Below are 14,843 nucleotides of genomic sequence, written 5' to 3' on the forward strand. Positions count from 1 at the left end.
GAACTCTGTGTTCCTGTTTTCATCTGCTTCCTTGACTATAGAAAAGCCTTTGACTGTGTTGTCTGGGAAAAGTTGAGGCAGGTGCTTGCAGAGTTCGGTGTCCCACCACACTTGATAGCATTGATTAAAAGTCTAAACAATAATCACTTCAGAGTTGTAAAGACAAGTGGTGGCACATCTGATTCCCTCAGAGTATAGAAAGGAGTGAGACAGGGTTGTATCCTATCCCCACAACTGTACAACGTCTATGCAGAACATGTAATTAGAAAAGCTCTTGATGGTTGGATCAAAGGTATCTCAATTGGTGGGTGAACTATCAGCAACTTCCGTTTTGCTAATGACCTGTGCTTTTAGCCAACAGTGAAGATGAAATTGCTGAGCCTCTAACAAGAATAAAGGACGTTAGTCTAGTATATGGATTAGACATCAACATCAGCAAGTCCAAACTCATAATAATTGATCGAGAAGAACAGATCCAGCTAACAGGTCGATTAAAGGAACTGGAATCGTGCATTCCTTCATCTATCTTGGGTCAGCCATCTGCAGCATGGGAAGTTGTGAAAATGAGATAAGAAGACAGATCACGCTAGGGCGAGTAACTATGAAGAAGCTCACCAAGATCTGGTAGAGCAGAGCCATAACAATTAGCACAAAGATCCGGCTAGTTGAAACAGTTGTGTTTTCTGTCTTCTTTTATGGTTGCGAAACACGGACACTCAAGGCCAGAGACAAACAGTGCATTGATGAGTTTGAGCTTTGGTGCTGGCGTAGGTTGCTACGCATAAAATGGACCAAAAGAAGAACAAATGTGTCCATTACTGAACAACTCGATATCTCCAGGCGCCTTTCTCTTCGAGTCACGAAAAATTCTTCAGTGCTTTGGCCATATTGTGAGAAGAGATGGAGAAAATATAGAAAAATAATTTTGCAAGAAAAGATCGAGGGCACAAGACCAAGAGGAAGAGCAGAGAGCAGATGGATAGATCAAATCAAGAAGATCTCCGGTCTACCTCTTCAGCAGGCACTAAGAGAAGCTGACAACCGTCCGGGATGGAGACACTTGGTTCATGGGGTCACGACGCTCAGCAATGAGCACAACGACTTATGATGATGACTATATCCCCTTAATGCACACAATTAAGAACATTCAGTTCCGCTGCCTTATAAAATTTTACAATATTTGAATGATATTTGTCTATAAGCCACAGCAGGCTCATATTTTTAAGCCAAACCGAATCTGCTCACATCTATAACTCACATAGAGAGATGGACGTCTACTAACGATACCAATATTTCGGCAAAGAAATCGGTGATCGTCCTATTTTCTAAAACCAATTAATGTTCAGGCAGATGACCAAATTCAGTTTGGGAGCTACACCTCCACAATTCAATCTCATGATGGATTCCTGTATGGGATTTTTGACACCAGTAGATCTGGGGCCCTCATGTTCGACTTTGATTATTAAATACATAGAAGGTATAAATATAACTCGCTCACTCGCCTGTGTCTCCTTCAGAATACGTACTCAGGCATTATTAGATCTTGGACTGATTATGACTGTGTGCTACAGCACACTGTTGCACAGATTCTCCTACAATTCACAGCCTTCGTACTTGCCTTGGAGCTATATGATATACACTTAGAAATGCGCTGTTAGTGCAGGGCAGTATTAGTCCAGGGTGGGGGGGGGGGTGGAGCAGGGGGAGGGGGACGCCCCTTAAAATTCTACAATAAATGCTTGCTGACAAATTTTATATTCAAAGCATGGCATTTACGTACAGCTCAGCCTATAACAATTAGGAAAGCTTTCAACATATTAGGACAGCTTCTAACAGAAGAATTAAAAATCCAGTCATGTGCTCTAATTTCAACACATGGTATCTAATCACTTCAGACATTAAACATTCCAATCTTTTACCAGTGTTTGAGTACGATCTAGATGTACTCAGCTTTCAAGTACCAGTATGTTATTTTTAACTGATTGCTTGGGATAATACATTTAATAAACTCAGCTTTAACTTCTACATTACAAAAAAGGCCAGAATTTATTTATCTTTATACTGTAGGATCAGAAAGTTCGCAGGTGGATTATACTGGACGTGCTTCCCAGCTTCAAGTGCAAGAGATAAACAAATTTCCAAAGACAGCTTCTCTATTCGTGGCGGAGGTGGTGGCAATTTTAGAGGCCCTCGAATTTATATTTTCAGCTTCACTCTCTAAGATTTTAATTGTATCGCATTACTGCTTAAGAAGATCGAGAATCGGTGCTAGAATAAATAAACTAACTTATATATTCTGGATGTGATTAAGGAAATTAATCGATGTTATAAGAAAGGACAAATTATTAACCTTCTGGGGGTCCATTCTCATGAAGGTTGAAAATACAACGAGGAAGTGGATATCTTAGGTAAACAAGTGATATCAACAAGCAATATTCTTGACTAAAAACATCGTATACGGTTTATATGCATGACGTCAACCATCTTACCCTACTCCAGTTGCAAGAGAAGTGGAATGAATCAGCACCAGAAAGGTTGTTATTACTCATTGCTACAACCTGAAGTCACCTGCATAACGTGCTCCAGAAGGGCTAAATTGAACCGTTTCACGACATCAACCATAATTTGTCTTCGATTCGACCATGCTTCCTTCCCACTTCAAGTAAAACGAATTGACATTTACAGCTCTCTTGCATGTGATTGTACCGAGCGAGGTGGCGCAGTGGTTAAACACTGGACTCGCACTCGGGAGGACGACGGTTCAATCCCGCGTCCGGCCATCCTCATTTAGGTTTTCCGTGATTTCCTTAAATCGCTCCAGGCAAAAGCCGGGATGGTTCCTTCCAAAGGGCACGGCCGACTTCCTTCCCCGTCCTTCTCTAATCCGATGAGACCGATGACCTCGCTGTCTGGTCTCCTTCCCCAAAACAACCCAACCCCCCAACCATGTGATTGTATCTCTGAGACAATCATGGATGTAAATCACATCTTCTTTTCTTGTACCAGATATGACAACGAATGGAAGGAGTTTATTAAATCGATACAGTCATTGGGTATCAGCTTCCTCTATCAACTGTTCGGGTGTTATCTCCTGAAGACATTCGTCTACATAAAGTAATGGTAATTTCATTTAGAAAATTGGAATAAGTCAATGTGACTGGAATACGTTGAAGTAAACTTTACTTCATATTACTGATATGATCCTTTATATTTTATTAAACACTCGATATTGTTGATTCTTTTCTAAAAATTGTAAATTTGGGCTAAATAGTGAAGATTCTCTGTTGGAAGTTTCCTATCGACTTTTGTTATCGAACTGCAGTACTGTTTACAAACAATAGCCGTGACAGGAAAGGCATTGATAAGGTTGTAGCTGTCGGACTGCGAACGTGAAGAGTGTCCGTGCCTACTAGTTATTTAAAAATGTCCAATATTCATGCACTTCCTCTCTTATTTCTAAATTTAGGAGGAGAAATGATTTACATACTGGAACAGCGACTACATGCTCAACAAATTCCGCAAGACAAATCAGTTAAAGGCGAGTTCCATAGTTTTAAATTTTTCACAGTGATACAAAAGTGTTTGTTGACGTATTCAGCTTGGCAGCTCTGAGACAAAAATCAGAACTTCGGCACAAATTTAGAGGGAGATTTTATAACAAAGGGAATATGTAGTGCTACTGATCTATGTGTTAATAATGTAATATCTTGCTCTGGTCTGTTTGACTATTGGCATCAGGGTATCAGTACATATATTTGTGGCTGATGTAAGAATATTATCCAAAGCGCTGTCAGACTATATCTCTGGAGTTTACACACCACTTTTAAGTGCATGACATCGGGTACTTCTCATTATACGATCTACTGGCGTTTGTTCCCGTTCTATTCGCGTTTGGAATGCAGAAATAATGCCTCTGTGCATGCTGTAATTGGTCTAAATCTTTTTTTCGTGGTCCTTGTATGAGTGAAACATGAAGGATTGTAGTATATTCCTAGATTCCTCACTTAATGGTGATTCTTAAGAGTTTGTGAATAATCTTCTCCAGATAATTTGTATCTGTCTTCAAGCATATGGCAGTTTAGGATTTTCATTATTTCTGAGAAGTTCATCCTTGACTCAAACAAAACTGTGACCATTCATGCTCCCCTTCAATGTGTACAAGATATGTAGTGGACCCTTCCATCCCCCTAGCATTTTTCAGTACGCTGCGCACGTCTTCGTTACAGTCAATTTGTTACCACAACCAGATTTTTCCGCTTTAAAATTCGTTGGCTTTGCCAATTTGTAACTATATTGCCACCTTCCAACCTAACCTAGACCTCGCTTTGTGCTACAGGTCAGTCTGTCACCACAGCCAAGATGTGGATGGGAGGGGGCGTGTCCAGTACATAACTTGACCCACTTTTGTCACCAGAACCAGTATTTCATGGGGTAGGAGAGTTCAGTACATAATTTTAATCTCAGTCAGAGTCTCCTGTAAGTTCTGTTTGGTGTGTGTCCCACTCACTTACACAATATTATAAGATGGGACACAAGAGTGTTTTGTGAGAAGACAGTGAAGGAGCATTTTCCCCAGTATCCTACTAACACCAGCAGCTACACTTGCATCTCAGCATCTGTAATCATTCTATTTGATGTTCCTACAAATTGTTATATTCATGTAATTGTGTGGTTCCAACAACTACGTGATATTGAAGTCATAGGATATCTTTTTTCATTTTGTGATGTGTACAAGTTTAAATTTTGAACATTTAAACCAAGCTGCCAATCTTTGCCCCACTTTGAAATGTCATCAGACCTGTTCATTTTTCCAGCTTTTGAGAACGCCTTTTTTTTCTTTTCTTTTTCCTTCCAAGGGGTGTAAGATATATTATGCTAGCTAATTCTTTCACTATTCTGCACAGAATCTGGCAGGGTTTCCATTCGGCCTTGGAGTTTTCTTTAGCTAATTTTAGTGATTTGAACTGTTTCTCAATGCCATATGATGGCCGCTTAAGCAAGCATTTCTCATGCCTCTTGCATTTAGATGTTAATTGTGGCAATTCAACTACACTGAATTTGAAGCCCTTATAACTTCTCTTAGTGTCAAGAAACTGTAATGTAGCTAACAGCCTCTCCCTGCAGCTTACAGATTCTCTCAAGACTGTATCCTGTTTTTCTTTTTCATTTTTTTTTTTTTTCAAATAAGGAGTGATGATGCTCCACATCTCTGAAAAGTATGTTTCACCCATTATTAGAAAATTCCAAAAATCATTAAATGCTCCTTAAGGAGCAGAAAGTGGGCAAATTTTTTGTCTTTGCATCAACCACTTCTTTGACTGTAGCTTCTTCTCAGTGTATTTTTTTTATGTGCTGCCACCTTGTTAACTCTAAAACAGCCAAGGAAAAACTCAGTTTGTGTGTCTGTGAAATACTAAGTGGCATCTCGAAGTGCAGCCCCAGTGAATGTAAGATAAACAATTTGCGGGCAGCGGTACAAATGGGCTGCCACTGTAATAGATGAATGCTGTTAGTCAGGCAGTGTGGAGGCTGCCATGAAACTGATTGATCAGCTGATAAATCAATGCATGTGTAGGGCCCTTTATTATTGCACTAAATAACAGAGATTGTCTCGACAAAGAACCTCCCATCTTCTCATGGTTGCTGGCTGGTAGTTTGTGGACTGCAAAGATCCACATAAAGTGAAAAAGATGATACCATGTTGCCACAATACCCATTAGCTCAACATTAAACAAATAATGAGATACATTTGTGTAAATATATTGAAGCATAATTATCATACATACAGCCTTCCTTTTTCTTGTGCCTTAGTGCCACACCTATGTGGGGTTGGCATGGTTAGTATTGGATTTGACGTGGTTAATTTAAGGGGTAGCTGGATGCCCTTCCAGTTGCCACCCCATCTGCATGTAGTGGTATTTATGTGAAAGAGTGTGAACAGGTTCTAAGTAATTTCCGAATCATGTAACTGAAGCGAGACTTGGGTACCAACCTGTTATTCACCTACTGGGATGTTGGAAACCACCTAAAAACCACATCCAGGCTGGCCAGGAAATTTGGCCCTCGTCGTTGATGTGCCGGGCAGATTCAGTCTGGATCCAGCAGACAGGCCCAAATCCTGGAAGCAGTGTGCTAAAATATGTGGCCATTCAGTCTGGCAATTATCATATGTGCTAAAAAATATAAAAATGTATGTATTTACCTGTCATCACCCAAGTGTAAATGACAGTATTGTTATTGGCAGTATACTACATAGATATGCAAAATCTCAGAACGAATGTATTCACAGTCAGAATAATTTAGTTCCTTTCACCACACAAGACCTCTAAAATTTGATGGATTCGTATAGTGCATATGGACAACTCACAGTTAACCAAGGAAATCTTTGTATCATAAATGGCACGTAAAAACTGAAGTTTGATGGCTAGCCAATGCACAAAAGGATCACACCGAAGTTGCTGTTGTCCCATGGGTGACTATATGGACTACATACAGGCAGAAGATCAATTCTCATAAGTTCCAAGTCAAACTGCTGACCGAAAGGAGCCTGAAATTCAGAAACACTTGGGAATTAGAAAGGTGAATGACCATAGTGAAAGGAGAGAGAAAGTTTGGGAAGGTAATAACAACAAGCAGACTAAAGCTAACTAATGGCTCTTGATGCTCATTAAAGACTGAAACAAAATAATAATAATTATGTACCTACCCATGTTCTTCATGCAATTATAAGTGTGTCTTGATGGGCATTACATTTTGTTGATACACATCATGATCGTCATCAGATGAGACTGATGCACTGAACTGTCATGGGAACTGCTGCTTTATTTATCCTGCCCCATATCCCCACCTCATGCCCCCATGTGGTCAAGCTGGTGGAGCTCCATCATTCTGTGACTCTTTGTGGTTGAATTACCAATGTCTGATGTCTCCTTTGTCGCCAGAGAGTGCATCAAAGAAGTGTTACTTTTATTTTTATGGTCGCAAGTTCTGTTCCCTGTGTGCAGATGCCATTATTCCTATAGTGATTTGAGCATAGGGCCCCCATGGCTTACTTGTTTGATAAACAGTGCCCTGTTGATCAGGTTTCTCCCAGCTTGATTGTAGTCACCTCTTTAATAATACTTTCCCAAACCCTTGTAGTCTGCTCCAGGATTTCATCTCACCACACTTCACAGAGTGTTTGTATTCCGGACGGTGTTCAGCTACTGCAGGTTTACTGAGTTGTCCCAGCCTAGTGTGGCACTGGCGTTTCACACATCAAACTTCCACTGTTCTGGTTATTTGGCCAATGTATGACACGACACATTCACTAAAGATGATGTTGATGCCTGGCTTTTGTAAGCCTAGGTTGTCCTTTATACTCATAAGTAGACTGCTTGTCTTGGTGACTGGGGATGCCACACATTTTGATGCCAAACTTATTTAGTGTTGTATTGATCTTTGGAGAAACTGTCCCTACATAGGGCATGTACGGAAAATTTTTTTGTTTGTCCTCTTCTGTTTCTTCTTTTTGCTTGGGAACGGACTGACATTGTGCACATTACATTTGGGTCATGGAGTAGCCACTTTTTCGGAAGACCTCCCAGGAGTGTTGAGATATACAGGCCAGACTTGCTTCATCTGATAGGGTACATGTCCTATGTATCAAGGTATTCAACACAACTCTTTTTTTCCATCTTTCTCCAGTTTCATGGTGAATTTGGTGTTAGGGTGGTGTGAGTTCACATGAAGAAGAACTTGTTGAGCTTCCCCACTTCAGGGAGCCATATCACAAACATTTTATCCACATATTGAAAGAAACAGGGTCATTTGTAAGTGGATAAAACCTAGGCAGTTGCCTCAAATCATTTTCTAAACAGTTTTGCCACCAGTGGGGCTAGTGAAAGACCCGTGTTTGTTCATAATATTATCCTTTGCACAAGAAGTAGGTAGATGTTAATACAAGCCGGAACAAATCCGTCACCATAGGGCCAAGTTTCTGCTTATTAGTTCTATCAAATCTTTTAGTGTAACTCTGGTGAACAAAGAAACTATACCATAACTGACCATTATGGCAATATCCAAAAGTTTTTGGTCCTGGAAAACAAGCACGCCATGAAATATGACGAGGTGAAAATACTCGCACCACCTCTTGTGTTCTGGGACAGTCAAGGAGGCAACTAAAAGCAAGCTTGGGGGTTAGGGGGGACCTCATCAATAGAAGAGATGCTGTCTGGCAACTCAGCAAGGCATAGGACCTCACGCTTAAAGCACTGAAGAGTCAATGATTCCTGCATGCAGTGAACAAAGTCTGCGACAATGAAGGTGGCACTTCCTTGGCATATTCCCTTGTGATGGAGATGTGTGCTTGGGTGCAGACCTGGGCACAGGCAACACACAGGAGCCATAGTGGCTGGACCACAGGGGGTAAGTGATGGAGTTATGGGGCAGGTATAAAGGGTGGAGCAGCTCCTGCAGCAGCTCAGTATCTCAGGAGCACCTGGTAATATCCAGGAGGTATTTCAGTAAAATATTGTGCCACCCAGACATGACCATTTGGTGAAAAATCTGGGAAGATTCAAATCATCAATAATTAGTGTGTTCAAAGTTTACGAATTGACTCAGTATTTGTCTGTGAGTGATGGCTTATGTACATACAAAAATGTTGGGTTCTTAACAGAAGTGTAGCTTTTTTCATTATAGCATTATGGGAGGACTTGTTTATTGTCCCTCTCAAATTCATGTGATTGCTTTTATTTTTTGACAATATTATGAAAAGGATAAATTACTATTCATCGTATAATGGGGATACTGAGTCGCAGATAGGCACAATAAAAGACTGTCAAATAAGTAAGCTTTTGGTGCGCGCGCGCGCGCGCACACACACACACACACACACACACACACACACACACACACACACACACACACACACACGAACGACCAGCGACCACATTACACACACACACACACACACACGAACGACCAGCGACCACATTGTCTCCACTATATAATGAGTAGTAATCTGCCCATTTTAAAATATTGTCATTATTCCATCCTGGATTTTCCATTGTTGGTTTTTTATTTTTCCTTTTCTTAGTAAGATACTCTAACTATCATCACTCATAACATCTTTCTACTCCATTTTTATCTTCTGAATAATTAAATGAATGACATCAGTCTTTTTAACAGCAGATTATCCAGGGTTAATATTGATGGTGGCTAGGAGGCTTGGCTGTCTGCTTAGGGTAGCCTTAGGAGGTTGCCTTTCTTATTCTCCTAAGTACAGACATTGCCAAGTATGATAAAAGACCACTGATGTGTGACAATTGTGTCATACTATAACAATTTTAATTGCCGTTCATCATATTTGTCTTCCGTGTCTCACTGTGGGCATCTCCATGATGACAAGAAAGACTGTAGGTTGACCCGAACATCTGAAAGAAGCTGGGCAGGCAACATGGCAGTGATATGGAAGATCAGCTCTCACTGAAAGGCACCTCTCTTCCGCCTTCTAGATGTTGGGATTTCCATATGTGGGAATAGCCACACTATTATTGCTTGTGAGAAAAGGCTTCTTCGTTCAGTTTAATAAATGCACACACTATTCATCAGTCATCATTACCGAATTAAGGTAACAGATTTCACCTTAAGAAGCAGTACTGGACATTGTTATAATGCAATGACAAAAGTTGAAAATTTGTGCCAGACTGGGACTCAAACCCATATCTACCGCCTCGGCTGCTTCGGCCATCCGGATACCATCCCCAACTGGTTCAAATATTCAACTTACCGCACACTGGAATCCAGTGTCTCTCGTCCATTAAACAGTCTACTTGCATATCCTGATTGCTGTAGGAGTTCAGATGACATTTATGCATACACACTGAAACTCCTACAGGAATGAAGATTTCCCAGTAGAGAGTTCAATAGATGAGGGACATTTCATTGCAGTATATGATAGGTTGGAAATTTGAGTCGGTCAGGGTCTGTGTCCGGATAGCTGAAGTTGTTAAGGCAACCACTCGTGAAAAGTGGAAGTCCTGGTTCAATTCTCGACCTGACAAATTTTCAACTTTCGCTATTGCATATCCACAATGCCCTGTGTAGAGAACTGTTATTATTTCCCACCTATCCTTTTCCTTTCCTTCTCTTTCCGCTTCCTACATTCCATGTTTACATTGTATAATTTATCTTGCAAATCTGAGCATTGTGACACTAACAAGAATAGTTTAATCATTTCAGCAACATATTAAATAACTTAAGTGAAAACTACCTTCTTAAAATTAATTTTTTCTCTACCTGCAATTTTCTTCTTCACGTCAATGAGTAGGCTCCTTGCCTGTTTTGATTTCTGTCCAGTCTGCTTCTCCAGTGTCTTTCGGGATCTCATATTCCTTGTGATTTGTGGTTCAATACTTGTTTTGTTACTCATCCTTCCGGTGTGCTATCAGTACATTCTAGTCATTTTGTTTTATTAATTCAGTAACTGAATAAATTCCCAACTTGGCTCTGGTGTCTTCATTTTTTATCTGAGCTCTCAGACTGCAACCTTTTGTGCCTCTTATAAATTTTATTTCAGTAGCCTTTATACATTTTTATTCTTGGTTTCATATTATCCACGACTCTGAGCCATTGCCAAAGCAGGTGTAGCCATTACTTTATAAAATATTATTTTTATTACTTTCCACATTTTGATGTGTAGTATTGTGTGTATTTTATCTGATAGTTATTTAAATTTAATTATTTACTTAAAATATCTAACTGGAAATTGTGCTGAATTAATTGTTAATTAAGAAGAAATTTCACGCACTATAATTTTATATATTGCTGAAATCCCAACGGGTGTTCATTGTTTCTTTGTTTTCAAATCCATAACTTATATTGTATTAGTGAATGAGTGGCCAGTATGTCAACTTCTCACATCCCACTTTATGAGGTCATTCCGAATGAGATCAGAGGTAAATAAGTTTTATCAGAAAAAACAAGCCTGTGACATACATTATTGAACCAGATCAGAGTACCTCAAAGTACTATGCAGAATTTTCACTGTATTACATCACAATATTGGTGCATTTTAATGTTACACATACAATGTAATTTGTTACTTCATTAACTCATTTCTGTGACCTCAACAGAAACTTAATTAACATGCAGAACAGCTGAACACAGAACCTAAGAGCCATATATACTCCAAATATCTATTGCTGTCTATTACATCCATGAATCTCTATTCTCTGAAGGAAGTGTACTTTATCTGAGGAAGCTATTCCAAATAGGACTAACAGGCGATACTAATACACACAGAGAATGGCAGCACACATGGTCACATGTTTGAGAAAAGCATATTTGTACTATCAGCTGTACAATTGTATGTTTATTCTCTGCTGATTTTGATTATTATGATAACCCCCACAGGAGAAAAATAGTGTACATCAATAGCTCAAACATTCTCATTGTATATGAGCCAACCAAATGTGAAACATGTGCGATTGTCATAATAGTCTATCATAACGCTGTCCATACAAACATGCTGTGCCTTGACACAGTTACAGTAAGGCACACTTGGTGATAACTCCACAGTTAATTATCATTATTATTATTATTATTATGCAAATTATCTGACAGATGTAAACAGTCACGTACGAAAAGGTCACAGGTTTGTCTGACCCTTGGGAAAACATCACAGAGATGCCAAAACCTGAACTGGCAGGCACTTCAAGAAAGATACCAATACACCACTAAAGCCTACTTAGAAAATTCCACGAACAAATATTAACTGACGAATCTACCAACATATTTCAATCCTCTGTGTATCACTCCCATGGGTACCACAAAGACAAGTTTAGATGAAAATCTAAGTAGATGTGAGAGATGCATAAATTTGAAAATATTATTTAAAAATTTCTTCTTGACACTGCTCTTGAAAATTTATTCCCCAAGTGCCTGGCCAAGTATTTGGATTTGCTGAACAATGCTATCTCGAAACCTGAATTTATTTTCAACTGAATTTAAGTATCTGTGGCTTTTTTTCTGCAGTTATTTTCAGTGATTAAATTTATGACTGTAGTCAGTAAATTCAAACGAATTTTTTTTTGCTATTTTCAGTGTAGACCATTATGGTACTTGCTGCAATTGCTAATTATGCTCAATATGTAAGATATGTGCATATTTTTTACATTGAATTAATAGTTGTCCCTTCACCTTGTTTTATCCCTGTTCTATTCTGCAATCGTTAAAAATGTTTGATTTAAATATAACAGTCAAGAACTGCTTTAAATAATACACAAATACTGATATCATTTGGCCACTTTGCCTGCCTCTTGTCTTTATAAATGCTCTTTAAGGCTACTTGATGTAATAAATTATGCTGAGGCTCTTGGGCAGTTCTTTGTATGCTGTTACTGAAACTTCACAATATTTCAAGCACTTGGCAGTGATCTTCTGCCAGCGCTGAAAATTGTCACTTGAAGGTGTTGAACACGTACTTTCTGCCAGATTATTGTGGAGTTTCAGGCTTGCCACCTGAGTCTCAGCAGCAAATCTCTCATGCTGAGGAAAAAAATAACACATCTCTTTGAAACTTGGGGTTTTTCTTTTTCAGTTCTGACTGACATTGTAAGTGTGATGCTGAATGAAAGGTTTCTGCAAGAACTCTTCAAGCCACAGGAAATTTATAACAAGCAAGCATTAAAGAAACTATTTGAAGACCTTGCTCATGCTTCAATAATGCGTTTAAATACAGCGAGCATGGATAAATTGTATGATTTAATGACAATGGTGTTCAAGTACCAAGTTTTTATGGCATCTCATCCTCATGACCTAATTCTTATCACACTTAATCATTTAGATGCCATATGGAACTATGTTAGAGTGCCGTCAGTGCATAAGCAGATTGTTATTGTTCATAAAATGATAATGCAAGTTAGTTGAATTATTTTTCAGTATTATTTTTATGCTGCACAGTTCACCATATGTAAAACAATTTTTATGCACTGCTTCTTCCGCACTTGTTTCAGTTTCACCATAATCACAATGTTCCAGTAACTGGAAAATTTAAAGGTATGTAAAATCTTCAGATAAGGGACAGGGATGAGACTATAGATGTGAGTTATGTGACTTATTCTAGTTCTTTTTTTCTCACTGTAAATGAGTGCTGTTTTTTATTGCCCATTGTTTGGAAATCTGCAAGAGTAAAAGTGCAAAAACAACAATTAAAAACAAAGTAACAGAAGAGACACAGCTGACAATTAGAGCAAACTGAAGGAAACTGATGAATATCTGTCTTTCGGAATCTTTGACAAATGAGAGAATTCTGGAATCTGTATGCCAGGAAAGCCATTGACCGACGTTGTTCTTGCAGATATTGGTTAACAATAATAATACCATTCATTAAAGTTGTGCCATGCAGAAAATTCAGCCATCCTATTGGGTTAATGGGGTAATAATTAAAACATTATATTGGTGTTCTGAAATTGTGCTGACATTCTAGGATTAGGCTTTCCATGTGATCTACCAACTAAGTTGGAACCACTGTGTCACTTTGTACATGGGCATGATAGCTAACACGCTGTCTGTCTGCACAACTGTCCCCTTTCCTACTCCCTCTCGAGTACTATGCACATCTATCCTGCCAACAGACTTACCAGTCCTTTCCCTTCTGCCCTCCCCCCCATTTCACTAGCACAGGCTGGTGACAATGCACCTAACAGCCCTATCCAAGTCTTTGCACACTCTGCCTCCTTTTTACTGTCATCACCCATTCCAGCAGATTGCTGCTCCATCAGACACAGTCACAGTTGGACTATTGCACACCGAGAGAGTGACCAAGTCTGTGTAAATTGTGCTTGTGTGAATATATGTGTGTTTTCTATTGCAGGAGAAGAACTTTATCTGAAAGCTTTAATATTTAAGCAGTGTTTTTCATTGTGCCTATTTGCGACTCAACATCTTCTCTGCATGTTAAGTAGCAATCTTTCCTTTCCCTATTGTTATTGTGACATCATGGACTTTTTATTGTTAGATTAAACAGTGAAATTTCATGTAATTGAGGGAATAGTAACTATCTACTAATTTTATTATGTTCTTTTTAATTTGTGTTAGCACAAATATGGTTATAGCACTTTAGAGCTATGTAGTTGTTAATAGAATGTGTAGAAATGGTTTGTGACTGCTGCCATCATTTAGAAATGTATAACTTGACTTGTTCCACAACCGTGAAGGTTCCTCTTCTGATGGGGACTACAGAACATGATGACTGATGGAGTGATAGCACCTCTTCCCAACTAGCTTCACAGTGCGACAATAGTTTCACAGAACTCTGTGCTCTAAATTCACATCCAGTTGACACAATTTCATTGGTTGTTGCTGAGGTTTGCCTAATCGTCCAGAAATCTAAGTGATGACACTTTTCCATCTTCAGTTCCTTATATAATTGAGCTCAGAATATCGGAATGCCAGTCAGTAATTATTTGATTTAATCACAGGTAGTTATGCCACAGTAACTGCTCAACACTTCGTAAGGCCAATGGGCATAGAGTACTGCATACTTATTATTTTGATCGAGGTGGATAATTCCATGGAAAACGAAGGTTTTATTATGTCTGTAACACTTCTTTTTTCTTTGTTTAGTGGCAAATCAATACAGCTGGCATCATGAAACCTTTATTGTATACTTTTTGTATTTAGATCTGTCTGATTTTTTCTTTTTAACACTTCAGTGTAAATTGTACAAATCGTACATCTGTAACCCTAGAATGAATCTTTTATATATTTTTGTGCTAAGAATGGTGGTGGTGGTGGTTAGTGTTTAACGTCCCGTCGACAACGAGGTCATTAGAGACGGAGCACAAGCTCGGGTTAGG

At 39.0% G+C, this 14,843-nt stretch overlaps 1 protein-coding gene across 2 annotated transcripts in view; it reads left to right on the plus strand.

Annotated features, from left to right (window-relative positions):
- Positions 1–3,368: 3,368 nt before the first annotated feature.
- Positions 3,369–14,843, plus strand: part of LOC126235905 (protein OSCP1) — a 64,840-nt gene continuing 53,365 nt past the window's right edge. The window contains exons 1-2 of one of the 2 annotated variants that reach the window (XM_049944852.1): positions 3,369–3,538; positions 12,584–12,903. In XM_049944852.1, coding sequence (XP_049800809.1) covers positions 3,424–3,538; positions 12,584–12,903 — 435 coding nt within the window. In that variant the 5' untranslated portion in view covers positions 3,369–3,423. Of the gene's footprint in view, positions 3,539–6,466; positions 6,620–12,583; positions 12,904–14,843 lie in introns of those variants that run through there. The other variant, XM_049944853.1, reaches the window with a different exon arrangement.

Source organism: Schistocerca nitens, chromosome 2, assembly GCF_023898315.1.
Source record: "Schistocerca nitens isolate TAMUIC-IGC-003100 chromosome 2, iqSchNite1.1, whole genome shotgun sequence".
Classification (NCBI taxonomy): Eukaryota; Metazoa; Arthropoda; class Insecta; order Orthoptera; family Acrididae; genus Schistocerca; species Schistocerca nitens.